The sequence below is a fragment of the Falco punctatus genome, assembly GCF_963210335.1.
Source record: "Falco punctatus genome assembly, chromosome: 9".
Taxonomy (NCBI): domain Eukaryota; kingdom Metazoa; phylum Chordata; class Aves; order Falconiformes; family Falconidae; genus Falco; species Falco punctatus.
The window spans coordinates 12,649,083-12,676,328 of NC_137589.1; the positions used below are offsets into that span (position 1 = coordinate 12,649,083).

General features: G+C 41.1%; 2 protein-coding genes across 2 annotated transcripts in view; both read left to right on the forward strand.

Moving 5' to 3' along the window:
- Positions 1-735: 735 nt before the first annotated feature.
- GHITM (growth hormone inducible transmembrane protein) lies at positions 736-12,288 on the forward strand. The gene is made up of 9 exons (XM_080402839.1): positions 736-856; positions 2,249-2,408; positions 4,059-4,158; positions 5,437-5,548; positions 6,847-6,988; positions 8,073-8,181; positions 9,261-9,449; positions 10,035-10,206; positions 11,051-12,288. Exons 2-9 carry the CDS (start codon positions 2,280-2,282, stop codon positions 11,136-11,138), a joined length of 1,041 nt encoding a protein of 346 aa, XP_080258965.1. The 5' UTR covers positions 736-856; positions 2,249-2,279; the 3' UTR covers positions 11,139-12,288.
- A 123-nt stretch (positions 12,289-12,411) lies between these two features.
- Positions 12,412-27,246, forward strand: part of CDHR1 (cadherin related family member 1) — a gene marked incomplete at its 3' end in the record, with an annotated part of 84,368 nt that continues 69,533 nt past the window's right edge. The window contains exons 1-2 of the mRNA XM_080402815.1: positions 12,412-23,285; positions 24,046-26,673. The remainder of the gene's footprint in view (positions 23,286-24,045; positions 26,674-27,246) is intronic.

Here is a 27,246-nt window from a genome sequence, read left to right on the forward strand (position 1 = left end):
TGACACAGGGCCGTAACACCACCCACCGCCTGGCACACCTTCAGCCGTGGTGGCCTGCTGAGGTGCACTGGCCGCCAGGTCTCTCCCCCTTGCCGTTGCAAACCCTTGCGTCAGCCAGCGGCGCGCCTGACAAAATGGAGGGGGGGGGGAACGCACAGAGCACAAAATGGATTGTTATAATCCTTGGAAGTAAAGTGAACTTCGGCGGCCTCGCTCGGGTATTTTCACACAGTTCGTGCCACCTGCTGGCAGGCGGGAGCAGCGGCCTGGCAGGCGGGAGGCAGCCCCCCCCCCCCCAGCGGCCCGGCCGGCGGGAGGCACGCAGCCCCGCAGGGGCGGGAGGCAGCCCCCCTCAGCGGCAGGGCGGGCCGCGCCCCTGCCTCCCCACCACTGCTGCCCGACAGTTATGGGCAGGGGCCGGCTGCAGCTGGGCCCGCGGGGGCGCCCTGCCCTGCCCGGCCCTCCGAGGGGTGCGGGCGGCTGCCCCATTCGCACGGCAAGGCCGCCGTCCCCCTGCGGAAAGGGCGGGGGCTCTGCCCCCTCGGTGCGAACGGCAGCTGCGCCGCAGGCAGCGCCCGAGTTACGCTCTGCGACACGCAGAGTTGCGCAAGGCAGAGCACCGCCGCAGGCGCCTTCCAGAACCTTCCCTGCTCTTATCCAACATGGCTGCCGCGGGGTGACGCGTCACTTCACCCGGCCTCCCCCGACCAATGGCGTTTGCCTGCTCTGGGGTCACGTGGGGCGAGCCAGCCAGTCCCCGGGAGCGCGCGGGGCAGCCTGACGTCACTTCTGCTCCCGAGGCGGCGTTCCGGGTGTGCTGCGCGCGGGGCCGAGCTGGCGAGCGGCGGCCACGCAGGTGCGCGGGGGCACGCGGGTGCGCGCGTGGGGCGGGCGCGGGCCGGGTGCGGGCGTCTCGCCGGGACGCAACGGCGGGGCGCGGGCCCGGGCCGAGAGCGAAGGGGGGCCCGCGGCCCGGCCCAGGCCTGAGGTGGGCCCTGGCCGCCTCCCAGCCCCGCAGGGGGACTGGGCCGCCCCGCGCGGGCAGCAGCGGGTTTCGTCGTGCTGTGGTGCGGCAGTGGCTTCCTTACTGCTGCGTTTGCCAGTTACTGTACTGGGGACTTGGTGGTGTTTTCTTTTTAGTCCTTTGCTGTTGTTTAGCTTTGTTGTTAATCTAATGTTTGACGTCTTGCTTGAAATAACGGCTTCAGAAAAATAAAAATCGAAATCGTACAGTTGTCGCTCTAAATTCCTGTAAACTGTATCATCTCCGTGGAAGAGCGGGGTAGTGTCTCTGAAAGTACTCCCACTTAGCCAAGCAGGATTTCCTAAGTGAGCAGAGCAACTTTTTCTAGCAACAGGATTATTTTCTCAGTTTCGCTTCTTTGTGGTTAATGCTAGGTGTGCAGTGTTGTGGGTGCTCGTTTCTTGTGCGTGTTCAAAATTCCCTTTATTTAGAATGCACTTAAGTTATATTGGACATGTACATGTAAGCAGTGAACAGTTAGAGAAAAAATTACTGGTACTTGGGTTGGTTTATGATAATAAGTTATGCATAATCGCACACATATGTGTATATGTAATCACAGGGACTTGGGGGGAGGGTGTAATGTGTGCACTATCTGTGGAAGTAAGTTTGCAGTTTTGATTCTACCTGTACAATACATAGGCTGATGTTTGCTTATGCTGTCAGTTTGCCCATGAATGCCGTCATTCTCCAATCAAAACTGCACAGGATGACCTGCGGTTGGGTTCTGGGCTATGACCTTGACTGAGTGCTGTGTCCATAAACTTAATTGAACCTTCAAAGGATAGCTTAAAATCTCTCTAAAACATTTCCCACCACATATGTTAGGCGCTTTATTCGTGTGGGTTTATACTTAGATGAAGTTTAAGTGAGATTGGAGCATCTTTTTGAACGCATATTTGGAGGGCAAGAGTACTGATGCAGTGTTATGTCTGAAAATGAAAGCTAGTTGCCAAAGTATCTGAAACATAAGTAGATAAAAAGTTTTGATGTAACTTGTGTGTATGAAAAATGGTATGTCCTGGTTTGGGGTAAGTTTCTGATGGAAATAGAGGCATACAGGTAGAACAGGTAAACTGCATGTCTATGAGAAGGTTCTGGCTCTTAACTACGGTACTCCAGTGATAACACCATTACTGTTACTGGCTGTAGTGTGGTTGAGGATAAGTGTACAGTGTTGTCTGAAAACCATATTATAAGGCATATTTTCTGTTGTGCTTGCAGGAACACAGTGTGTTAAATTATCTAAGCAACCATGCTGGCCGCAAGGCTAGTATGCCTGAGGGCATTGCCATGCCATACTATCCGGCCCACCATTACTCAGGCTTCCCCAGCTTTAAGGAACTCCAACATAAAAGCATACAAACTGTGGCAGCCTAACCAGGTAAGGTAATTCTCTTTCTAATGGTTTTGACTGCTGGTATTCTAAAGGGTTGAGTGTTTTGCCAAATGAATCATTTTGCATGGAGTACCTGTTTTGAATGATCATAGACCTTCTACTTGTTTGAGGTACCTGCTCTAATTTACTGAAGGAAGAACATTAATCAAAAAACAGGGTTCTTAATTAATCTTATTAATTGAAGTAGTATCTTCTGTTCCAGTGGCTGACTATCTGTTAAAGATTTTTGGGAAAAAAAAAGAACTTAAAGGAGGTAGTTAGAAGGGGACAAGCCGTTACTTTGTAAGTTGGAAGGAGCAGAAATTCTTGTCTGACCTTCTAACTCCCTGTTTCTGAGTAAGATTCTTAAATATAATATTAAAGTAAAAACTTGATTTGTGAAGATTTTAGTCCCAATATGTGTTTAGAGCTGTATCCCAGTTTAGAGCATTTTCTGAACTATGGCAGAACTGTCATGAGTCCAACCAGCAATTTTAAAAACTGGACTGTCATTATGCTGAGACACTGTTTATTCTTTGTTGAGAGAAGATGTTTCGTATACTCTTTCTACCCAGGTAACTCGCAACTGTTAGGAGGCATTTGCTCTTTTGTCATCATCTTGGTGAACTTTCCAATGGCAAATTCTTCATCTCCTTTGCGTTTTCCTCTTAAGGATAGAAAACTGCTTTAAGCATTCTGAGTTTGTAGGTGTTTTGGGGTTTGTTTGGGTTTTGTGTGTGTTCTTGTTGGGTGGTGGTGGGGTTTTTTGTGTTGTGGTTTTATTTCTGTGGCGAGTGCTATGTAATTAAAACATTGGGCTAGGTTTTGGTAGTTGCAAAACACAACAAAACTGAAGTGCTGTAGTAAACTTCCTGAATTTCATTGCTCTAATGGCTAGTGATAGCAATGCTTGCAGATTTTAGGCTTCCATGTTAAAACAAACTCATTGCTTTGAGTGAGCTGTTGGTTGCTCAGGGGCCTGTATAATAATTTAGACATTCCTGAAAAAAATGGCCAGGAAATTTCAAAAGTTGTATCTGAACTTAAATATTTTATTCTGTGTTGTTCTTGCAGTTCAGTAAGAGTTGGAGCAGCATGCTATATTTATTTGGAGCTTGTCAACCTTAAAAATCTTTTAAGTTTACAGGCCTTCATTCAAGGTTTGTTACGTAAATCAAGGCTACAGTTGAACAAAAAGACTGCATGCTGCTTTTCCAGATTTAGCATCTGTAAAGTATAAGTATCGTACAAGAATATTTTTTACGTGTTTACCTAGAGTTTTTACATAGAAAGCAAAACATATTCTTTTTTTTACAAAATAAAAAAGAGCATGTGTTTACATTTAAATAAACAAGTCTCATGGACTTGTTTAGTACAGTGGACCTAGAGTAGAAGAAATGCAGACTGAAAGCTTCAGCTTCTGAAATCCACTGCATTAGTTCTGTACTTCTAGAATGTATGAATGCTATTCACAAAGGTTCCTAAACTTTAATGTGCAGTTGTTTCCTTTGATCACAGTTGCTTCATGTCTCTGGGGGGTAAGCACAGGTAAGTAAGAGACTACATAGCAATTTTAAGTGTAGCAGGTAAATTGGTAGGAAATGTCTTCTGTTTTATTTCATTGAATCTTTCTTATGTTATTTCTGAATCTAACAGTGTTATGCCACCAGAGTAAGAACGGGTATAAGGCGTGGAAAAATTGGCCAGGAAATTAAAGAAGCAGCATTTGAGCCATCTGCAGAAACTGCACTTAAAGGTAGTGTATCTCTGCTTTAAATACTGAGGAACTTTGAAGCTTAACTTAAAACTTCATCAAAGGAATTGGCTTCCTTCAAGCCATTGAACAGGCTGAGAATATTGTTTCATGTAAGTTTGCTTAGTCACCTCAGTCAAATGGCTGGAGGCAGTTTCTTTGCTTGTCTGTCTTTCCTTGTAAACTTTATAGCTCCAAATGTGTAATAGTATAGAGAAATTTCTTGTTTCTACTTCAAGCTGCAGTTGAGAGCGATTAAGACAAATTGTCTCTTAATGGATATTGGATTGCAGATATTAAAAAAATACGGTAATGCTTGCATTGCTACATTGACTTTGTATACTGTTTAAAGGAAGGCTTTTTCCACAGCATGCACAGTTCACAAAAAAAAAAAATAATTCTGGTGCTACAGTTATGTGAGGCATTGGCTTACTATGCTTGCTAGTACATCTAGTGTGAATCGTAATTTCAGTCAACAAAAAAGGGATTTTTTTAGGTAGCAGTGTTCAGTAGAACAGACTGGTGAATGTCCTATAATAGCATTGAATTGGCAAATGGGATATATGTAGATTAGCTAGATAGTCTCTTGCCTATAGTTAAGGAAAAAGCATAGTCTTGGAGAGTCATACATCTGAAGGTATTTGGTTTCAGCTGCTCTTCAGTTAAAATAATGTTTTATGATTGGTATTTGTAGCAGTAATCTCCTATGTGGTCTGCAGGCAGTATGTCTGAAAATCAGACCATGGAAACTGATGGTAAAGCATGTGTTGTTGCCCATGAGCTTTGGAAATCTCCTTTTAAACTGATTTGGATCTAATTGCTACTAAAGAGCTCTTGAAAAGGAACAAGCATTAAGGGCAGATAAATGAGAGGAAAGGACACAATGTCTAGTTTCTCCTGTTTTATAGTGAGTTGGATAGTGAAATGGTATATTAAATCAGCTGACAGGTGAACTCTTCTGTTGGTGAACCTGTTAATTGGTTTTGTGTTGGAATTCATGTCACTGTAATGAAGGTCAGTAAACCTGGCACGTTCCTAGTTGGTTTCTTATTTCTTACTCCATTTTATGAAGCTATATTGCATTTGTAGTGGGAATCTAGAGTTTTTTCACACGTAGTTCATTGAGAACTGGTAATGCAATGACTTCAAGTTAAGGGGAGCTTTAAGAAAGAAGCCTAACGTGGATCAGCTATTTCAGGTAACAGCTACTCATGTTGAGTATGTTATTAACAATCCAAAAAAAAAGCATACATGAGTGTGGATTTTTTTTTCTTTATACAGCTGATCGCCTAGGGAAATTTGTTGTTGCTGGAGGAGCTGCTGTTGGCCTGGGGGCCCTCTGTTACTATGGAATGGGCATGTCCAGTGAGATTGGAGCTATTGAAAGAGCTGTGTAAGTAAGAAGGCTTACTGTTTTAAGTAAAGAGTATGTTAAGTGAACCTCCCTCCTCTTTGTATCTTTCCTTTTTTTAGCTAGTATGACCCAGTGTACACACAGCTTACATTTTGTTTTGTTTTTTTTTAAACTGAATGGAAAGCCCTCGCCTTTTTGTAGGATTTTAAAGCATGTAACTGAAAGCGAAGCTTAATTACCCAAACTTAAATGGTCATTGACTTAAGTGAGTTTCTTTGCTTTGCTAAATTTGAAGTGTATCTTTGAAGAGTATATAAACGTGTCTTATGAGGTATGCCACAGGTAATTTATGAAAGGTAGTCTTCTGTAAAACATATTGTTAAGACCGCTTTGGTGTTCCTGTGAGACTGTTCATTGAACTTTTAATACAGCACATTGTAAAGAGTCTTCTCTGAACACACTCCTTAGCTTGGCATAAGCCTTGCTCTAATAAATTGTTTTGCTTAAAACTTTGTGTATTTTATTTTGGCCAACAAACACTTCACTGTGATGGCAAAACCATACAGCTACTGAATCTTAAAGGGTGGTTAGTGATAAGCACAGGCACGAGAGAGATGAGTGCTGAAGGCATTTTGCTTTACTTAATCTGCATTTATATTTGGAAGTGACTATTCACATTCATGTTGAGTGCTTGCTAGTTGTATCTATAAGAAGCTTTTCACTGATAGAGCTATATTTACTTTTTCCACAAGCCTTGAAGTAATGGTGAAATGAGAGAAAATGTGTGTACTGTTTGATGTTAGCAGGGAAAGCTTCCTGTCCGTAGTATGACCAAATCACGCTGCAGAATCTCATTCACGGCTAGGTCTGTTGCTATTGTTAGCTTTCAAAATAACATTCATGTCTTGCGATGTCAGATAATCATGTGCACTGTGACTCAGCAGTTTGTGAGCCGCTCAGCTGACTGTTTAGTGCCCAGTACGCGTTCTGTAGACATTTTTCCTTATGCCGATTTGTTATATAGTCACCATTCTCAGATTTTTCCATAGTTAAAAAGTGTTTGTTATTCTGTTTCCCATGTATACTTTCTCCTTAGAATTGAACTGTAGTTAGTAGTAGCTGCAACTTGCAATGTTTCTAGAGAGTTATGTTAGACCAGCAAGATTTGAAAGTTCAGCCCCCTCTTGTAAGGCAGAGGTTGCTAGACCACACTACTGTTATGAAACCTCCCTTATATCTGTATCTATGAATATATTTAACAGTTTTATCGTACTTTTAGTTGGTCTTTTTTCCAATACTGGTACTTGTACAGATATATATGATTGCTTATTTTTCAGTATTTGGCCACAGTATGTGAAAGACAGAATTCGCTCTACTTACATGTACTTCGCGGGAAGCATTGGCTTGACGGCACTGTCTGCTGTAGCAGTGAGCAGATCTCCAGCACTCATGAGCCTTATGACAAGAGGCTCCTGGCTGGTAAGCATATGTTATAGAAATAAAAACACTTCCTGTGGAATGACCCCAAATGCGATGGTTGATATAAGAAAAGTGAAGTGTAAACTACTTGATGAAAAGTAAAGGCAAAACTTCATTTACGCTAGTTTCCTTACCCATAAAGGCTATTAAAGTATCCTAATCATATTTTGTGACTTAAGATTTGGTAATTCTAATTACATGCTGACATGTACCTTCTGCTGCTTTGACAGTTTGTCAAAGACATGAGGAAAAAAAAAATATACCATGCTATCCTTACCCACTATATGCAAGTAAGAAGCTGTTATAAATAGCCATCTGAGGCTAAAGACACTATTTCTGTCACTTTCTAAAAATGGCAGTGGTCCCTATGCATTCTTACTCCTCCCTGTGCTCTTCTGTATAGCTCTGAGAGATGTCTCCTGTTTGCCAAGGCTGAGATGATACTGGTAGGCAAACCATCCAGGCAAACTGCTAACTAAATATGTCTGCCTCGTACATATTCAGTGTGTTAAGTGGAGTAGAACGATAATACTTAAATGCCAACACTTACATAATTTTATAGAGATTAAATTAATAATGCATCCTTGGTGATAAATGGAAGTTGTACATTTCTGACCAGTTTGCTAGCTACTGGATGGTTCTGGTCGGAATTAACAGTAAGATAAGGCAATGAGGTTTAAAAATCACTGGTAAAAGAAGCATCTGAAATGAGTATTGGCTTTTGGTGGAGAAACATACAAAAAAAAAAAGTAAAGCTAATGTTTCAGGCAGCTTAATGAGGATTAGGGTAAGGGGCAGAATTATATGGTTTTTTTCTTTTACCTTAGACAATTAAGAAGTTGTTGCCGTCTTACCACTCAACTTGGATTCCTAGAAGGCTGAATAAAAACAAAATGAGAGTTACTGCAACTTAGAATATGGAAAGATCTGACTGTAATCTTAGAGAAGTAAAATTGACAAATGCTTCAATTACCAATTAGGTTGCTCTTCTCAGAATTACGCTATTAATTTTTAGACTAGGAGATTAGAACAGAGACCATATATCCTAGTGCTAACTTGAGCTTTGTAATGTTGGTTTTTACAGGCAATAGGTGCAACTTTTGCAGCTATGATCGGTGCTGGAATGTTGGTCAGGTCTATATCCTATGAAAATAGTCCAGCCGCTAAACATTTGGCTTGGATGATGCATTCAGGTATGTGATTAGTGTTCATTGTAGAGATGTCTGTGCTTCAGTGGGAACAGATTCTTTAACAAAACTTTGACTTTAGGGTAAATTTTTATATAGTGCTATAGGAGAGTTAATACTTTTCAGAGACCAGAGAGCTCCTCGGTGTCAGCAAGATTTCTTAAGTGTCCTTAACACAACTCTTAATATTTTTCATAATCTTATAAAAGTCATGCTCAAGTTAAACTTGAGATAAGTATATACCACATTGGATAAAACTAATTGGGTTTATAGCCGCTTTGGTTTTATGACTGCTTTCTGGCACTGTAGCTTCTGTAAGCACTCTTGTTCTGCACTTAATGTTCTTCAGCAGTACAGGATAGGAAAGTATTTGAAAACTTGATGAGAAAAATGAGATTTTAGTATCAAACTGCAGCTGCTTACATGCATCTTCCTGTCAGGTGTGTAAGCTGTGAGTACATATCAGTTTCTCACTAACGATACCTAGTTCAAATAACAATGGCTATAATTTTTCATAACTGTTTTGCCAGAAATAATTTCTGGTTCATGAAAGACACATGGATGTTAGGCACTGGAATCATGCGTGCTAACGTTTCTATCAAGAAGAAATTGTGTTTATTTCAGAAATTGTTACTAAGTTAAATAACGTGATATTAATGGACTAGATAAAGGTTTCATCCAAGACTAGCAAAAAGTCCGACTTGCTTGCCTAATTATTGTAGAAGAAAACTGTCCTGCTTTTCAGTGTTGAGTGCTCCTGTGTAGCTGATGAGTCCATGCTTAAGTATCTCTTACCAGCTCTGTTTTGAACAGATCGATATGTTGACTTTTGTTAGTCTTTCTTCCAAAGACCAGTTCCCTGAAGTACTCCCAGAGCTAGATAAAAGTAGGTCATGGAATTTAAGGTTGCTAATTCATTGTGCTCGCTTCAAGATAGGTGCACAGTCAAGTGCATTGGTGTTTTGTCCTGTAAGTGGGTTAGTTTGAGCCATGTTATCTGACTGGGAAAAAATTGAAAATGTTTTGTCAGGTGGTGTTTTTACCAGAACTGTTCCAAATCTTAATTCTTGTTTTCCTTTGGTTAGGTGTCATGGGTGCAGTGGTGGCTCCTCTAGCCTTTTTGGGTGGTCCTTTGCTGATCAGAGCTGCCTGGTACACCGCTGGAATCGTTGGAGGGCTCTCAACTGTGGCCATGTGTGCGCCGAGTGAAAAATTTCTGAACATGGGAGGACCACTTGGAATAGGCTTAGGCTTTGTACTTGCTTCTTCAATTGGTAAAATACTAGTTTAATAATGTCAGATAACATAGGTTAAAAACTTAAGGTGCTAAGATGCAGCTTATGTTTAACTGCAGGCTGGCCTGTCCAGTTAAGGTTTGCCTTAAATAGCCCTTGCAACCCTAACACAGCAGAAAATACTGTGTTACATTTTATCTTGGAACCAAACGTGAAGTTACAGTTCTGGCAAGTGTTAATCTGAAAAATGGCCAAGAGTGGTGGCTTCTATTTTCAGTTACTGCCAGTGACTAGGGAAGACAGCTAACATGATCTTAGTTCGTGATCCACTTGTACTTCTCCCTTATGTGTTTCTAGGCATTATTGTAGCCCTAGGGACAGAAGTACTTTCACATGAAGAAAAGTACACGTGATTCCCTAGGGTGTTCAAAATCACTAGATCAAATTGTATATGTGATCTCTTCAGCTTGTGTATTAAAACTTTTGGTATCAAAAATGCACCACAAATTGAGAATTGAATACTTCTTGAGAAAGCATGTGCTGCAGTAACTGAAGTTTGAACCAGTTTGAAGTAGCAGATACACATAGCAGCTTTCTTTAACGCTATTATATATTCCTCTCCAGGATCCATGTTCTTGCCTCCTACTTCTGCTTTTGGTGCTGGCTTGTATTCAGTAGCTGTTTATGGTGGATTGGTGCTCTTTGGCATGTTCCTGCTCTACGATACGCAGCATGTTATCAAGCGTGCAGAAACTATTCCATATTACGGAGTAACAAAATATGATCCAATCAATGCGTAAGTATTCTGTGTTAACACAGCTGGTCTCAGTGTCTGTGTAAGAATTTTCATCAAGCTATATTACAGCCAGACCTTTTGTTTACTTTTCAAAAGTATATTGCTGCTAAATGTGAAGAATCATAGGACTTAAAAATGCAATGTGAAAATAGCTCTTTGAGTTAAAACTGAAAGCATCTGCCTGAGAGAAAGAAGATTGAATGTGTGGTGTCACTTGCCTCCAGCAGTACTTTCTAAAAGTATTTTTGTTTTCTAAAGCATTGCTGGGAGAATTTGTAGCTGCTTTCTGAAAATATCTGTCAGTATCAGCTGAGACAAAAAATGTTAACTCTTTCCTGGTCACTTAATATTCACTAGTTTTTGCCAGTAAGTAAAGAAGCTTCAACAGTGTGATAGATAGGGAAAGAAGGATTAATTGACTTAGTAAGGAGCAAGTCTGACTAACGAGGAACTTACATGTGGATGTTGTCTGTCAGGTATCAGGTGAATTGTTGTCCTCCTTGATTCTGCTTTCTTGTAATTAGAATAATACTGACTTGCTCAAAATTCTTGGAGATAAGCAGATAAAAATAGAGCACAAAAGCAGAGGACTCCTGTGTGAGAACAGTATACCGTCTGTCAAGACTTCTGTAATAGTTGCTGCTGACAAAGATGGTAAAGCAAAAATACAGGGGGTACGGTAAAGCAAAAAATACAGGGGGTTTTATACATACCACGGCTGAGGAGTCATAGTTGGGTTTTGTTACAGATGCTTCGTGAAGGCTTTTAAAAATTAAGTATAATGGTGTGAAACACTAATACTGTTTCTTTTCAACAGTGTTAACTTTGGTTTCCTGTTTCCTAGGTGCATGGGTATTTACACAGATACGCTGAATATCTTCATTCGGGTGGCCACCATGCTGGCTGGTGGTGGAAGCAGCAGGAGAAAGTAAAGGGAGACTCCTCTTCGCAGCTGTCCTGACAGCCTACCAACTGCACATGCGAAATAAAAAATCATGGTTACAAGCAGTTTTGCTCCAAGTCAGAAGTTTAAAAGCGTTTCAGCATATTGTCTCAGTGCAATGTGATTCAGACTTAATAGTTTTTCTTCAGACACTTTCCAACTCTTATGTTTAAAGTAGAGTGAACTGCTTCTTATGTACATTGTTTTGGAAAAGTAAATTATTTTTAATATATGGGTAAAATAATCTATCTCCCTTTTAATGGGTTTGACAGCAGTTCAACTCTTTATTTTCTTTTATTGTTACTGCATAGTAAAGGAGGTAATTTCTAAACTGGTGTATCCCATATGTGGACAAGGATACATTCATTAAATGCTGTTGACATGCATTAGTTTTCAGTTAAGATTGCATAAATTATACTTTAGTGACACATTAAGAAGAACTAAACAAGTTGGATATGGCACTATATGTAGTAATGAATTCTGCCTGGGCAGGAATTTCAGAGAGGTTTAAGCAATTGTCCGAAACGTTGGATTTTGACAGGTGAGGTGACCAAAAAGTATAAAGGAGACAAGACAAGGAAAGTATGTGGCATTAGTCCCATATGAACTTTGGTCTCTTTCTGGAGTACGCGTGAGAACTTTATAATGTTGACTTGATATAATAGCTGCGTTGTTTTGATACTAGATTTATCAACTTGTTGAATATCAATAGAGGCATGTCTGTCTGCCAGTGACTAAATTTCAGTATTGCAGATGAAGCTCCACCTTTCAGAAGAGCTCCTAGTGCTCATCTCTAACAAGCTTGTACAATTGGCACAGAAAAGGGGAATTGAGGATGGCCTACTGTAAGCCCAAATACCATACATTTACCATGATGTTGTATGCTTTAGTCTGTTTTGAACTATTCTCCAAATTGGTATGTTTAGCTTGGTCCCAAAAGAAATGTTTCCCATCAGTGAAACTGATTTAAGAAATTTATACTTGGCAAACTCAGTTGTTTAGTGTTGGAATAAAAGGTGAGTTCCTGGGCACAAGAAAGTTTTGAGCTCATATTAACAACTCAGACTTTCAATGTATGGTAAATATGCTATGTTTATGTATTGATTTATGAACAATAAAATTCTAGCCTCATAAGTTGACTGCTGTCACTTTCCCCGTCTTTAATAGAAATGTGTTAGTACCCTTGTGCTAATGACTTGAAGAGTACTACAGATACTTTTTTGGCTGCAGTTTCCTTTGTGAGAGAGCGCATATTCCTCTGTAAAAAAATACCTGCAAAGTTTTACAGTTTCACTGGCCGGCAGCTCTTGGGGGCTGTTTCCCAGATGGAAGTTGTTGATCTCCGCTTGCTTCAGGTGGTTCGGTTAGTGTAACCTGTTGGCTACTGACTACAGCCAGTGCCAAACGTTTTTGTCTTGTCACACACTAGTATTTTTAGACTCTTCAATCATAGGGAAGAAAAAGTGGATTGTGAAGAACCTCGTTGCAACTCCTTTTGCTCAAAGATCATAGAGCACAGTCTAGTTCCTGGCACTTTTACAGCTGAATGAGAATCTGTAGTACTTGAGAGGAAGAAATCTCTGGATCGTGTCAACTGTAAGTAGCTTTTTGCGAGGGTTTTGTCTCCTTAAGCAATTTCATATGCTTTATCAATTTCTACATGCTGTGGCTGAACATAGCAGTGTGCTGGTCCTCAGATTCTGAAATCTGTAGGGAGCTGGCTCCTAACAAAATTCTAATACTTGTGCCTGTACTAAAAGAAAACTCGGTCAAAACGCCTAGATTCTGAGGACAAAGTTTCAGAGACTGAACCAAGAGAGGTATCCTGTACTAGTTGCAACAGTAAGATGTAGAACACAACACCCTGCCTAAGGGAGGTGTGTTGCATGGAAAGTGAGACCAACAGGAAAGTCTTAATAACCTTTGGGGGGGGGGGGGGAGCCAAATAGTGCCTGAGGAAGCATGAGCATTTGTGCTCGGTTGTCTGGAAAGATGTGGCCTGACTTCAGTGAATGAGGTTATATCAGTAGGAAAATGCTGTTAGTGCTGTCTAGTGTGGGTCTCCAAAAAGGGAAAGGCAAGATTAAGAGTTGTTCCTTTACATTTGAAGTCCTAATTGAAGATGGAGGGGAGAAAAAAGGTGATAGATATGCACAAGGATGGGTGCCCATTTTTCCAGGCAGAGCGTGACAGCTGATGCTGCCTTACTGGTCAGGCTACTCTTGGAATGCAAACAGCTTGACAACTTACTAGAAAAAAATAGTTCAAATTTATCAATAGAACATACTAGGGTGATGGTACTGTAAGCAAATTATTTTGGTGGTGTTTTTCCTGAATTGAGAGGTCTAATTGTAAAACTGAGAGATAGTCTTTTAACTAGGTGTTAGGGTTCCTTAAGTAGGTCTTGCTCAGCAGCTTGCTTTTTTTTTTTTTTTTTTTTTTTTTTGGCAGGGTGTGTGTATGTGCATGGGGTTTGTGTATATGTGTCTCCTCCTAAACACTGAATACTTCAGAAGGAAACTGGATGCTTTATAGCCTAAGTTTCAGATCTGTAAAAGCTGATAAAACACTGGTTAGAGACTCTTAACTCTTAATTTCCTGTTCCATACGTTCCTGTAAACTAGGAAAGTAATATGGTTGTTATTAGGATATAAATTCAGAAATCCAAAACTGGCTGAGGGGTAAAATTTAATTTTTCTTGAATAAGGAGTGCTACTTAATGTACTTTGCTGACTTTATTTGGTCCTCTCCTTAGGAGGCTTTTTGTTCCCCACATATTTTCAGTTGGCTATAAAGTCATAAGAGGTTTTGATTCATTGTTAGGTCAGGTTGAAGAAGGTTATACCTAGTTGTATTGCCTTACTGACTTTTAGTGAAGACAGGATTTTGCTGGCTGTTTCTACATAAGTACTTTTAAGGGGAGTGAGATAAATCGGTCACAAATGCAAGCAAGATCAGATATTTTCATGAATTCCTCTTTCAAGTAAGTGCTTATTTAAGGAAAACAATTTCCATGTTTCAAATGAGATGTAAGGGGTTTTTTAGTGAGAAAAAGCTTAAGCAGCCGCTTAACTGCCAACAAATACGGGAGAAATATGTATTTATGTGCAAGCGTAGCAAGGTGGGAAAGAAAGGGAATCATAAGTGGTGTTGGCCCAAAACAGGACAGCGTAAAAATCGTGATAAGAGTAGAATCCAAGAACACAGGTCAAGGGGGAAAATCTCAAAAGTTGCCGCAGGTAGTGGAGGTCATGTTTAATTCTCTTGAAGTCTTCAAGTCAGTTCTGGTTCTCATGCTATAGTGCAGTGGTTACTGGGAGCAATGTTTTGGTACAAGCTATGCAGGAGGGTGGGCTGGGTGGGCAAGTTAATGCCTTTGTTAGTCTTGAGATGTTAAAAGTCTGTTTAGCAATAACACAGCGGTGGCATGTCAGTCTCTTTTCATCAGTTAACTGAAGCAAGTCTGTCAAAAACACTTTATTCATTTGGATTGTAGATGAATCCATGAATTACAAGGGAGGAAAGGGGGGGTGAGGTGGAAGAGGGTTTCTGGTTTTTGATTTGTTTGTTTTACAGACAGTAAAATTGGGAATCTGCAGTTTCATGGCTGCAGTGGATTCAATCACGTTGGTAGCTGATACCAACGAAGGTGGACAGAGATGTGTGCCGTGTTCCCAGGTCGGTTCCTCAGGTAGTCAAAGCAGCAAGAACTGCTTCAAGAGCAGTGTGGCTAAGCCTTTGCCAGTGCGCCCCTTCACGTCAGAGCATCTGTGTTGGTGGCATCTGACTGGGGCAGTGGGGCAGATGTCAGCATTACTTTCCTTGGCAGTGTGTAAGTACAACAGGGATCAAGAGCTCCATCCTCGCCCCCCCCCCCAAAAAAAAAAAAAAAAAAAAAAAAAAAAGCCAGCTGAAAGTACTATTTCCAGGAGACACAGGGATCAAAAGGTAGAGTTCCCTTCTCCTCAAGTTCCACCTTGTGGTTCAGGGAATTGCTAAAGTTCATCGTAAATGCCACCTAAGATACAGTGGGAGTAGTGGGAAGGCAGAAAATGTTCTTAAGCAAACTGGAAATGGAAGACTAGAAGCAGTGAACTAGGGTCATCTTCAGACTCACCCAGAAGAAAGAAAAGCCTTTAACAAATAAGGTTGAAGAATATACAAAATTTTTGTGTCGGGAGTGATTGGAGACAGGCAGTGGAATGAAAACAGATTACTCTCTAGCCTGCTAACCTGTAACTTTAGATCTGTCAGCTGGAAGTTTGATGCATTTATACAACAGTCGTCTTTAAGACTTATTTTATGAAAGGAGCAGCAGCTGTTGTATCGCACCTTTGCAGTTGAAAAAATGCTGGTTTTGTTCACCAAGGTGAGTTGAGGGCTGGGAAGGAAATTGAGTACAGAAGTAAGTATTTCTGAATCATCCAGGGAAATAAGGGGTGCATCCTTAGATTCACATTACTAATACCTTTAAGCTCAAATGCCACAAAGGATGTGTCTCAAACTCTTGCAAGAAATATTTTGATATCCTATTAAATTAAGGCATGCTCTAGAGTGTCTTTTTGCACTTGCCAAGAATAAACTAGATAAATTCTTAAAATTGCAGTCTTCATAGAGTCATTATTTCTGGAAGTGGTATGCTAATACAAGATTCATTAATATTTTGTTAGCGCTTATGCCATTCTAGTAAGAATCTGCATTTTATATATATATGAGAACTTCTAACCAGGCTGAAGCAGATGTTCGTGGCATAAGGAGAATAAAACAGTTGGAGCAAATGATCTTGTTAGATTTAGAGATAAACAAAACTAATTTTTGAGCTGTGAGAAGGCAGGGAGAATGAAGAACTCTGAGGTTACAAAGTTAAGTTAATTCAACCTGGAGTAGTCGTGGTGAATCAATGTAGTTCTCTGGGAGTATGTGCTGGCCTCCATTTTTGAAGGGGAAGGGTACGTAGCATAGAAACTGCAGGCTGTAGGTGTATTCGCTGTATTGGAGGCAGTAATGACAGCACCTGGGATGTAGGAACTAGGAAAGACCCAAAAGAAAAGCAAGACTATGATTACCGTTTCTCCTAGCAGTTTATAACGAGTTGGTAAGTGCATAGGAGACTGTCCTGGAGCAAGATTTAAAACATCTTTGGCAGAGCTTTTTCAGCAAGTGTCCTGCTGCTCCTTGGTCTGTGCCCTGCAAGTAAAGCCTCTGCAGAGCTGCCGGCTGGTGTGCCTGTGCACCGGGGGGTGGGTGGTCGTGGTCTCCGAGCGCTCTGTTCACTCTTCTGTCTCCACACGTCACTTTCTGGATAGCCTGCCTATATTAAGGTGGGGCTTGGAGCTCTATTTGTGTTGCTTGGTTTTAACTTCACTTCTGCAGGCGATGTGGTGAAGATGGAATAACGTGTCTCCTTTCACCCCGGCTTCTTAGATGATTTCTGTTCTCTCTGCCCTTTCAGAGCCTTAGATCTGATGTGGACCAGTTTATCTGATAGCTGTAGGCTTCTAAACAGAGAGCGTACCGAAACAAGGCAAGGCTTCAGTCCAAAAATACTGACACTGGATGCAGTGCTAAGTGTGCTATGAGTGAGGGAAATGTTTTCTTCTTGTGGTAAGTCCAGTCCTTCAGCTCAAGCAAGATGTGATTTAGGAAACTGGTTTTGACAGCTAATCTGCCAGAGCTCACACCTCCCTGACAGGGTGGTGAGAGGAGCTGAGTAACCCTCTTGTTACAGAAGCAGATTTGTTCCCGCTGCGTGTCACTTCTTCCCCTGGAGGAGGGAAAAACACGGGCGCCTAAATGGGGAGAGTTATTCCTCTTGCTGTTCCCCATGACTCCAAAAGGCCTGTCCTTCTTTCGCTTTTAGCTACTCCTTGAGAAAGCACTTCTTAGCTTTTTCCTTCTCAGAAAGATGATAGAAGAATACAAGGCACTATTGCATCTGTGGTCCAAAATAACTAGTCGGGTTGCTCAGTTCCAGAAAACTTAGTATGAGGAAATGAAGTGGTACAATGACAAATGTCTGAGCAAGCATCTCACACTTTTTCCTGAATAGATAAAACATTTAATTCAGCTGGCAAGCCTCCAAAGCAGAAAATACTGTGCAGCTGTCAGCCTGTAGGGCTTTTGGAAAGATTTTGTGATTGATCTGCATATTGATCTCTTCCTTAAAAACATAGATAAACCATGTCTGTACTGATCTGACGGGGTATGCCTGCAGGGATAGCAGAGAGACTTTGTTCTTCGGAGTCTGTTACTCAGCCACTGTGGCCTCCTCCTGGTTCTGTGTGTTGTGGATATGCTGATCATACAGCACAACCAAAATAAGTTGATAATACGACATCCAGAACTTGAACTAAGGTGTTCAGAGGCTAAGGCTGTCTGCATTTCTATAATGGCATAAGTTTAAACTCCTTCCTGCCAGCTCCTGCAGGGAGACATCTGTCTGAGGAGAATGTTCCATCATTTGATTTACTGTCAGCTGCTTGCTGCAGCTTGCGTGAGCTAAAATTCCATGATCCAGTTCACTGGGCACCGTTTCAATGCAATGAACACAGTTTGTCCCCCAAAACATTTATGGTCACCTCCATTGTATTTATGTGACTGAGAAGTAGAAGAAACAAAACATACTTCATCAACAGTGGTTTTACTTTTAGCTAGAAATTTGATGGGATAGGAGAACTCTACTGAAGCTTTTATTAAGAGCCCAAGTTTTGTCTGACTGTCTCTGTAAGAAACATAGATGATAGGACAGTGTGCTTTTTGTATTTCAGTTCAGCTTGCATTTCTTCTTATTCCCTTGAGGCTCAACTATAATTTGCAAACATAGCTGGAATTTTGTTTTCCTACATTGTCATGGGCAGGGAGAGGAATCTGGTAAGTTACTCTTGCTTTTTACAAGTTCTTCAGAAATCCTGAAGGGATGTATTGCTTTAAGAAATACAATTCTTGTTTGCTTTTGCATTTTGGGTGAGTTGTTTGGGTTTGGTGTTGTGGGGTTTTTTTTGTTTTTTTTCACTTGTGGCATAATTTTTCTCAGAAGAGTTGGTGGTGGTTGAGGATGTATCATATTGCTTAGGAGGAAAAAGTGATGACCTTTGGGCAGATCATCACTGCAGTTCAGGAATAAGGTGATTGGTAGTGATGGTAGATGCGTAACATCTTGTGTCCAGTCTGCGTGGGAAGGTGCAGTGATTTTAGGCTTGCATTCAGTAGATGAAGACCTGTAACTCAAAAGACATGACCTTCATACAAGTAAATTACCATGCTCGTGCTATCTCACCATTGCAGTGGTGGTGAGTTCGTGTCTAGGAAGAAATCTGGTACTTCTGTAGATACCTAGACCACCATACAATTTATAAAAATGTATGAATAGTATGTTTCATGGAAGTTACGTTTAATATTGGATTTTGCAGTTAAATATTCAATGCTGTTATTCCCCTGACAGTGGTCAGAAGCTTTTTTCACAACACACACACACACATCACCCCACCACCACCCCACCCCCCAGAAAATTCTTTGCTGGCCAACTCAGTTTCCAAGTGATACGCTGTTTCTCTGAAGTGAAACTGGTCATTTAAAAACAGATTTCCAGTAATTCTTTTTGGTGTTAGGACCACTAGCCAGAAGTGGGAATACTATATTACAAGATTCATCCCCAAAAAAACCCCACACGCCACTACCTTTCTGTGGTAGTATACGCGTTCGTGAAAAGAAATGCCTTGCAATAGTGCTAAAGATTTGTTTAGAAGCTTAAAGATGATGTTCCTCACTCTGAGACGCGTTGCGTACGTCTGAATGAGGTATTTGTGTTCCTAGAGTGTGTCGGTTCTGTTACACTTGTGGTCAGGGTCTGTTGCTTGGTAAAATGGAGGTGGGTGAGTGTTGCATTAAGGCTGATCTCGGAGCCATGTGCCAGCACCTTACTCGCCTGTGTGGCAGCTGGCCTTGCAGTGCCAGGTTACAGGTCTGAACAGCCATCCTCGCTGGGGGTTGCCACAGATTGATGTACTGTTTCCTGTGTTCCAAGAATCCCTTTCCACTTTACTATGATGACTAAAGGACACTGATGTGGTTGAATGTTGAAATAAAAATCCAGTTTGTTCTTAAATATTACGTGGCAAGGTTATTTAAATGCATTTTTCTTTTTTTTTTCTTTTTTTTTTTTCTAAATTGGAACCACTTAAATTCTAAGTTCACTGTAAACTGAAGATCAAAGAAAATAATTTGGTAAGGCAGCTTATTTTTTTCAAATATTGAAGAGTTCAAAAGAATTTTCCCTTTATCAGCAGATATAAGGAAGGAATCATCTTTGTCTTCTGGCTTTGTCAAGTTGTATAAAGACACCAGGCATGCCAAGTGTTATTGTTTTATGGGTGTACTATTATATAGGTTTCATGAAGGCCGGTGCATAACCTCACAGCTTCCAGCAGTGTTAGAGGTGGGGCAAGTCGGGTGAAAATTGCACAGCTAATTACATTGAATATTTTCATAAGGTAAGATCTAAATTTCATCTTGTATTCTGCTGTGCAAACTGAAAATAAATGCAGTCAGGTCTGGCCTTCTTGCTTATACCGGCTAACTGAAGAACGCTTTCTTATGCTTGTTAAAAAAAGTTGAAGTAAATTAGTAACAATTATGCAGCTGCTTATTTAGATAATCATTTAAAGTAGAATTACTTAAAACATCATGGAAATCCTTAGAAACATCAGCTGTAGTCAACATTTACAATCAGATTTTAATTTAATTGCAGGATAAATGTATGCTATGTCTCTGTTCTTTGGCGCATGCATAACGAAATAAGGAATTCCTGTAAAAGGTGGGAACTTCTAGCAAATTCTGTTTACATGTCATTGAGTCATGCCTGGACCTGCAAAAAATTCCACTGAGTTCTAGGGTCATAATTAGGCGTGCCGGATGTCCTTTTTATATACATATAAGTAACAACACAGAAGCACTAGCTGTAGTGCTGAAAAGGAAGGAAATGGAAAATGAGCAGGTGTGAGAAATGAGCTGAATGTGCTTTCCACACCAGGGGTTACAGGACCAGGTAGGGGGTGTCTGACAGCCCACTGAGAGCCTGCCCTTTGGGACAGAAGGCAGCGCAGGCAAGGGCGTAAGGCAGAGGAAGAGCTCCAGCAAAGATGCAGTCCAGAAGCCCTCTGCTACCACCGTTCTGTGGCTGAAGAAGGAGCAGCAGGCGTAAATGTTGGAAGGAAGAAAAATCATCCTTTGTGGTGAAGGCAGGCATGTATCCAAGCCTAGGTAATGGATAACCCCCATGCAGGAGCTCAGCCATGGAGGGAGGAAGGAGGGGTAGAGCTGGTGACATTGAGGAACAGCTCATCCTACCTCAGCAAGGAATTCATGAATGCCAGGGAAACTGGGAGACCGCCAGCTGTATAGACAGGAGTGAAGTGAGCAGAGCCGTGCAAAAATCACAAAAACTTTCTCACCTAATTCTTTAGTAGATGAATCTAGTTTTCATAATTTTAATAATGATGAACACTGAAGGAAGAATAGGCAAGTACTGAGCTCTGTGAATGTGAAAATAAGTGCAAGTAGTAGTGCCTTGCAGGCAAAGGCCACGTCTTCTAAAAACTGATGTGACGAGTTATGGTTATGTCAACCAACTTAGAACCTTTCCTTAAGGAAATACTGAATGTGTATGAACGTGAAACAAGATTAAGAATGGATATCAAAATCTGCTTTTTTAAATCATAATTTAAAATTTATTCTTTGAAGCACTTTAAATCGTTATCTTCCACAGTGCGTGGGGGCGTACTACAGCCTGTTGTAATCCCAGTCTATGAGATGCTAATTTAATTACAGGCTCAACTTTTGCTGTAGTTGTAGAGTTCCTTAATGTATCTGCCATAGTAAAAGTCCCCTTGAAAAGCAGGGGATTTTAGCACACACCTGAGTAGACAGCAAGGTTTTTTAGAACGAAAAAAACCCAAACCAAAACCCACAAAACAAAGCTCAACAACAAATAAACCAAACGCCAAGTTAACTGGAGCCACTATTGGCCTTCCAGACATAGCTAGGCCTGTCACTGCGGTATGTGGCTGCATGTGTTGGTATGTACAGAGCACAAGGCTTCCTTGTACAGAGAAGGAAGGGAATGGAAAGACGGCAGTCGTGAGGAGGGGTGGGGAGTGGTCTTGGAACCCGCGGGTTTCAGGAAGGCAGGCGGTGTGACCTGGCGTGGCTGCGGCAGGGTGCGTGCTGCGATGGCGGGGCAGGTGGGAGGGCGCGCTGTGGCCGGGAAGGGTGTGGGCTTCCTGGCAGCGGGCAAGAGCGGCTTCTGTTCACTGGGGAGACCGGTGATGGTGAGGGAAACCTTCCTGTCCCTCCGTGGGGAGCTCCAGCTCCAGGGAAGGTTTGAAAAGCTAACTCCTTTCAGCTTGGTGCGTGCATCAGCAGGTTTCTAGCCACAATGTATTATGAGAGATTATGCTGAATGGACAATTTAGCCCACGTGATGAGTCGGAAATTTTATTTCTCTCCCATGAGGAGCGATGGTAGAGTCAAAGCATGTGTATAATTTGAGACTGGTTAAAAAAAAAACACACAACCACAACAGCCCAACATATCAAACACACTGGTTTTCATGCACTTATATTTTGGCTTTTCAATAAATTACTTCTGCCAGAAAGCAAACTGATACCTTGAAAAAAAATAGCTTCAGTGGAAAAAAAAAAATAATTAAACGGTTGCAACCAAAAATTTTGTTCACCTCTTACCAGGTCATAATAAAGGAAAAGTGAGACTGGGGCATAGCTGGACAGCAGAGAGTGACAAGGGCATGGGAGTGACAGAAGGGAAGAAAGCGGTATGAGAAGAGAACAGACTCAAGGGAAGAAACTGGAGGTGACTACAAGCACCAGGTGAGGAAATACTTCAAAAACTAACCTAAATGCATAGAATTAGTGGCACAGACACAATGAGTTGGGGACACAGGCAGGCAGCAATGCCAAAGGTTACAGGCAGATTATGTGAAATAAAGATTAAGAATCAAAGAACGTAAGTCTAAGGATAATCTCCCTTCCAGAAAGTGATGTGTCTTCAGCAGAATGGATGAGAGTATCTAGGCTGTACATGGAGAAAAGAAAATTGACTGTTCTGCCACACTCTGGAGTAGCAATCGCTGATCCTCTCTGGTCTGAGGGCCAAAACCACTTTGCAGGTAACATCTGCCGAGTTGCTCAGCCAAAGCTGTGGAGATGGCGGTGGCCTCCCTTGGTAGCAGGCAGACTGGGAAGGTTGTAGGCAATCCTTCTGACTCATCTGGCAAAGTCCGTTGTGCTCTTTTTTGGCACAATAGCTTTTAAGTGGTTGTTTTGGCTTCTCCAAACTTGGAAATAAAAAGCAGGCTGAAAAGCAGAAGTGTAAACCATATGAAATTGTTCCCCTGGGCAGACAGCAGAGCTTCCCACCACCTGCTCAGTTTCCCCTCTGTGGGGTATTTGGGGGTGCGGTGATAAATACACAGGTTTGCCTCATTTCCCATCACAGCAGCTGGAAAGCTTGGATTGTAACAGAGACACAGCAGCAGCCGTCCTCTTCCAAGCAGAAAACAAAAGTAGCACATGCTGTTTTCTTGCTTGGGGTTGATGGTAAAGTTACAACGCAGTTCTCTATATTTAAGAAAACAAGTCTTTGTAAACAGTCCTGTTGCTAATATTCAGTTGTAAATATGTTAGAAGATGAATGTTTCTTTTTTGAAGTAGGTGTTGACAGCAGCTGTAATGTATTTAACATTCCAAGACCTTTCCAGTTTAATTAAATGCACGTAGCTGGAAACCTCAGTAGTCATCATGTGGTGAACTTATGCAACTCATCCCCCATCTTACCTAGTAACCTTCTTTTGCATTCATAAATTCTTAGTAGGTTTGAGTTAATATGTGCCTTTTATGAGATTTATTTTTCATTTTATTTCTACTTCACTTTTATGTTTAAGGAAGAAAGCCAACTGGGTGAGGCAGCTGCTATTTTAAGAGACAGAGCTGAGATGCACCCCATGATAAGATTTTCCTTTTTTATTTTTCTGTTCTCAGATATGTTGATATTTCAACAGAGGCATTCTTTGGGGTGGGATGGTAGCTCCTTGTTAACAGAGAAGCATGAGGAGAGCTTGAGTGTAAGTTTTGGAAATAAAAACCTTAAAATCAGTGAAACTAAAATTGGTCTTGAGAGTAACAAATGGTCAGAATACGTAATGACTTCTTGGGCATGAGAGCTTTAACCATTAGAGGGGCTATGGGTCTTGATTACAAACCAGAGATTTTGTTCTGGGTTACCATTAAAACATGCTGCTCACACAGTTACTACCAGAATATGGTTTGCAAAGTCACCAGATGGACTTATCAGTAAAGCAAGACCTTTTTTTTTTTTTTTTTTTCCCCCCAGAAAAACCAAAGCAATACAGCTTTTTTTAAAAAAATATCTTTCAATTGTGTTCATTGTACGATTTTTGTTTGTAAAAAAGCAGAGTTAATTCAACTAGAAGGATATGTATTTATACATCTTAAAACACCTTATGGGGAAAATAGAATGTTATTTTCTTTCTTTCAAACCCCACACATGCATCCCTTGTTGCTCCATCTTTCTCAGACGTTTCAGTAGGACCTGGGACTCTAAGAAAAACTAAAAAATAAAAAGCCAAACAACAGTTAAATGCAGGATTTAGCTTGGAATCAACTTGGTAGGAAAAGCCTCACTGACTTTACAACGATATCCTAGATTTTGGTCTTGTTAATTTCCTAGGTTTTCACAGGCTTAAATATGTAGAACAGTGAAAGACGTCAAGATTTAAGTGAGATTTGATTCAACATTTAAAAGTGCAGTGGGTTGAATTCTGTGGAATCAGGCATATGTTGCTTTTTACTTTTTTAATTCAGAGCCATACTAAGAATCTTTCATTGACTGCTTATCGCGAGACTCCCTCTGCAGCGATGAGTATTGTCCTATATTGCACAACATCACGCCATATACACGAGCCTGCCTAGAACTTTCTCAGGAGCTATAATGGAGATAAAATACTGTAGCTGGTGAGATACGTACTTGCTTCAGCGTTACTGCTGCTCAGCCAGCCTGACTGAACGTTGTAGAAAAATGACTCTCCTACCTCTTCTTTCATGTGCCTTATTGACATTTCAGATCTTCTGCAAACCTTAGTGAGTAGGCTGACTAGCCCATGAAATTTCCCAGCTTTTTTTTGTGTGCTCAGTTTAAGTTGTTTTTTGTGTCTGTTTTTTTTCTTGAAAAAGATCGCATCTGCTTGTTCTCCACTATCTGTGGCAGATACTTGGTGTATGCAGTGAGTTTGTCGCTGCTCACATCTCTCACTGGATATTGTAAAAGAAAAGATGTAGCAAAATCAGCAGAAAACTGTCTTGCTTCTGTCCTTTTTCATCACTGGTAGAGATAATTGCAAGGGCTGCGTGCTGTGCTAAACCTTCAGCACAACTTGCCTGCCTGTATTTTTTCTTCTTATGTTTTGCAGTAGCTTTAATGTCACTGAATCACCATCTAGCCGCCTTTACTTCTACTTAATAGCATTTGGATTAATATGTAGAAATAGTTTGTAAAGTCACATATCCTATCTAAAAATCTCTTTTCTCCCCCGTTTCTTTCCTTCTCAGCTTTGCAGCCTAGTACAGGAGTTAAGCGGTAACTACCGCATCTTTACAAAAGTATCACTTAGCCAAAAAAAATGCGAATTTCCATCTTGAGATCCTGGTGTAGATTAACACCCTATACAGGAAAGTCACTTGCCCTGTTGAAATCGAGTGAGTACTTCCCTGAGCAAGACTGGGCAGAAATACAGTCAAAAGTTTTCCCGAATTGGAGTGGGATGGGCTGTGTCAGGTAACTGGCACAAATGCAAGTTTGAAATTCTTTGGTAACAAAATCAACCTTGGTCTGCTGAAACGGGAAGTTGCTGGTGGAATAGAAAAGATTATTTCAGGAAAGCCAGGCTGAAGAGATTCAGCTGTTACCAGCTTAGATTTCATCCTGTGCTCAGAGCTATATGGGCCAAGCTTTCTTCTCCATTTACAGTTCATTCAAAGCAATGTAATGATTATGTTCATACACTGAAGCTGTAAATTTGATTCCGTTAATAAAATGGACAGCAGAGATGTTTCCATGTCAAAGATAATGCTTCTTGTTTGCGTAACTAGTTCTAGTTTATATATTTTCTGGAACTAGTTGTTCTTTATAAAACACTAACCTGACTAAATCTACTTTGATAATATTAATGATCGTTCCCCCTTTAGAGAGGAGTAAAGAATTTCTATATAAATTAATAAATTGATTCTGTGTTACTTGTCAAAGTTGTTGGCTTTAAAAGTACAAGATGAGGGCTAACATCCGTGTGTTTCAACTATTCAAAAGAAACCTGAGATCATAAACCCAACATCGACGCTCTGATGTCCCGTTCATTTCTCTCTGCATCATTGACTGAACTGTAAAAGTACTTTCTGAGAAACTTGGCGTTGATGTGAGCTAAAAACCCTACCGCAGCCCAGACGGCTGAGGTGTGCCAGTGGTGAGGCAGGGCTGCTCATACAGCACTTTGAAGATAATACTATCTGTAGCAAGCGATAGTAGTGATTTGATCCTAGAACCTTGCTGATGTCAGCCTTGGCAGGAAAAAAAAAAAAAAAAAATTACTGTCAGGCATTAGTGATCTTCACAGTATTTGGATATTGCTAGGAAGGAATGTAGAAATAAGCTTTTGAGGCTAAGACTGGTAGATGAAGGGGTGACCCAGTGTGGAAGGCTGCTGGTCCAGTGCAAGAAACAAGCCAAATCCAAATCCTAAAATATGAAACCTCTGAAACCTGGGGGTAGAGGGGAAAGGGCAATGCATGTGCACCAGAATGAAGCCACCTGTCCTGCAGTTCCAAGTGCGAGTGGCTTGCCGGTACTGCTCCCAGCTTTTAAGGCTACACAGGTCATAGCGTATTCTGGTATTTGAGATCCAAATCTTACCAGAATAAGCTGTGAGAATCAAATGCTGCCAAACCTCATTTTTTGCTGTATTTAAAAGACTCAGCTCTACAATCGATCTCTGCTTGAAGGAGCTTTTTTTTCTTTTTTCTTTTTTTTTTTTTTTTTTTAACGCGTGCTTTCTGAACCTTGATACGGTGTTGAATGTGATGGACTTCTTAATCTTGATTGTTAACTGGAATCTCTGTAACAGACTTAATTATCCAGATATAATAGATACTGAGAAGTTAATAATAAACTCAGAAATCTGCCGCTTAACCACCTGTCCTGTTAATTATGTTAACAACACATTGGCAATTGCTTTGATTTAAACACTCTGAGTTTGGTTTGCCTTTTCAGTTCCAGTTCACTGTCCACACAGCTTCCTTTTGGCTGTGCTCTCTGCCTTCCCGGGCACATGGAGGAGCACACGAGGTCACCCAGGGAGGCTTCTGTGAACCCCAGGACGAACACTCTGTGTCAGGGCATCCCTGTATGCTCAATACTGAAAGACAGGCACTTCTTTTCAACAGGTAGGACATTCTGTCATGCAGCAAACTGCTGCTTGATTTTGACTAAACTGCTTCTCATAATAGGAAAGGCTTCTCTAACAGGAAAGGCTGTTTCTTTTCATCCCATGAGGTATATAATACAAAGGCCAAATCTCCACCCATTCTGAACACGGCATTCCTTTCGATCTACCTTATAAAAAGGTAAGGCTGCACTGGTGGCAGACCAGACTGCTCCCTCAGCCTCCTTGAAGACATCTTGTGACTAGTTGGAAAAATGAAGATCCTGGCACTTTGTGGCTTTTTGTTCATTTTTCTTTTGTGCCTGAATGCCTTTCCTGCAGAAGGTACAGTATATTCCTCTAACACAACCATTTCCTCGTTTTCCTGTTCTTTCCTTTTGTGATATAAAATGCCTATTCTCTATGTTGATTTTAACTGAAGAAAACAAACGGGGCTCGACAACTGAAAAGGAGAGAATGAATTTGGGAAAGGACTTAGACTGAAGAATGTGGTTGTGTTTCAGTGCTTTGATTTGTACAGTAGTGTTTCCTCTCTTACTGCCTGTTGCATGTAGTACAGCGTAATTAATTTCAC

Coding starts and splice junctions, on each gene's coding strand:
- GHITM (XM_080402839.1), top strand. CDS start 2,280: ATGCTGGCCGCAAGGCTAGTATGCCTGAGGGCATTGCCATGCCATACT. Junction 5,549..6,846: donor GGAGCTATTGAAAGAGCTGT/GTAAGTAAGAAG, acceptor CTTATTTTTCAG/TATTTGGCCACAGTATGTGA. Junction 6,989..8,072: donor TGACAAGAGGCTCCTGGCTG/GTAAGCATATGT, acceptor TGGTTTTTACAG/GCAATAGGTGCAACTTTTGC.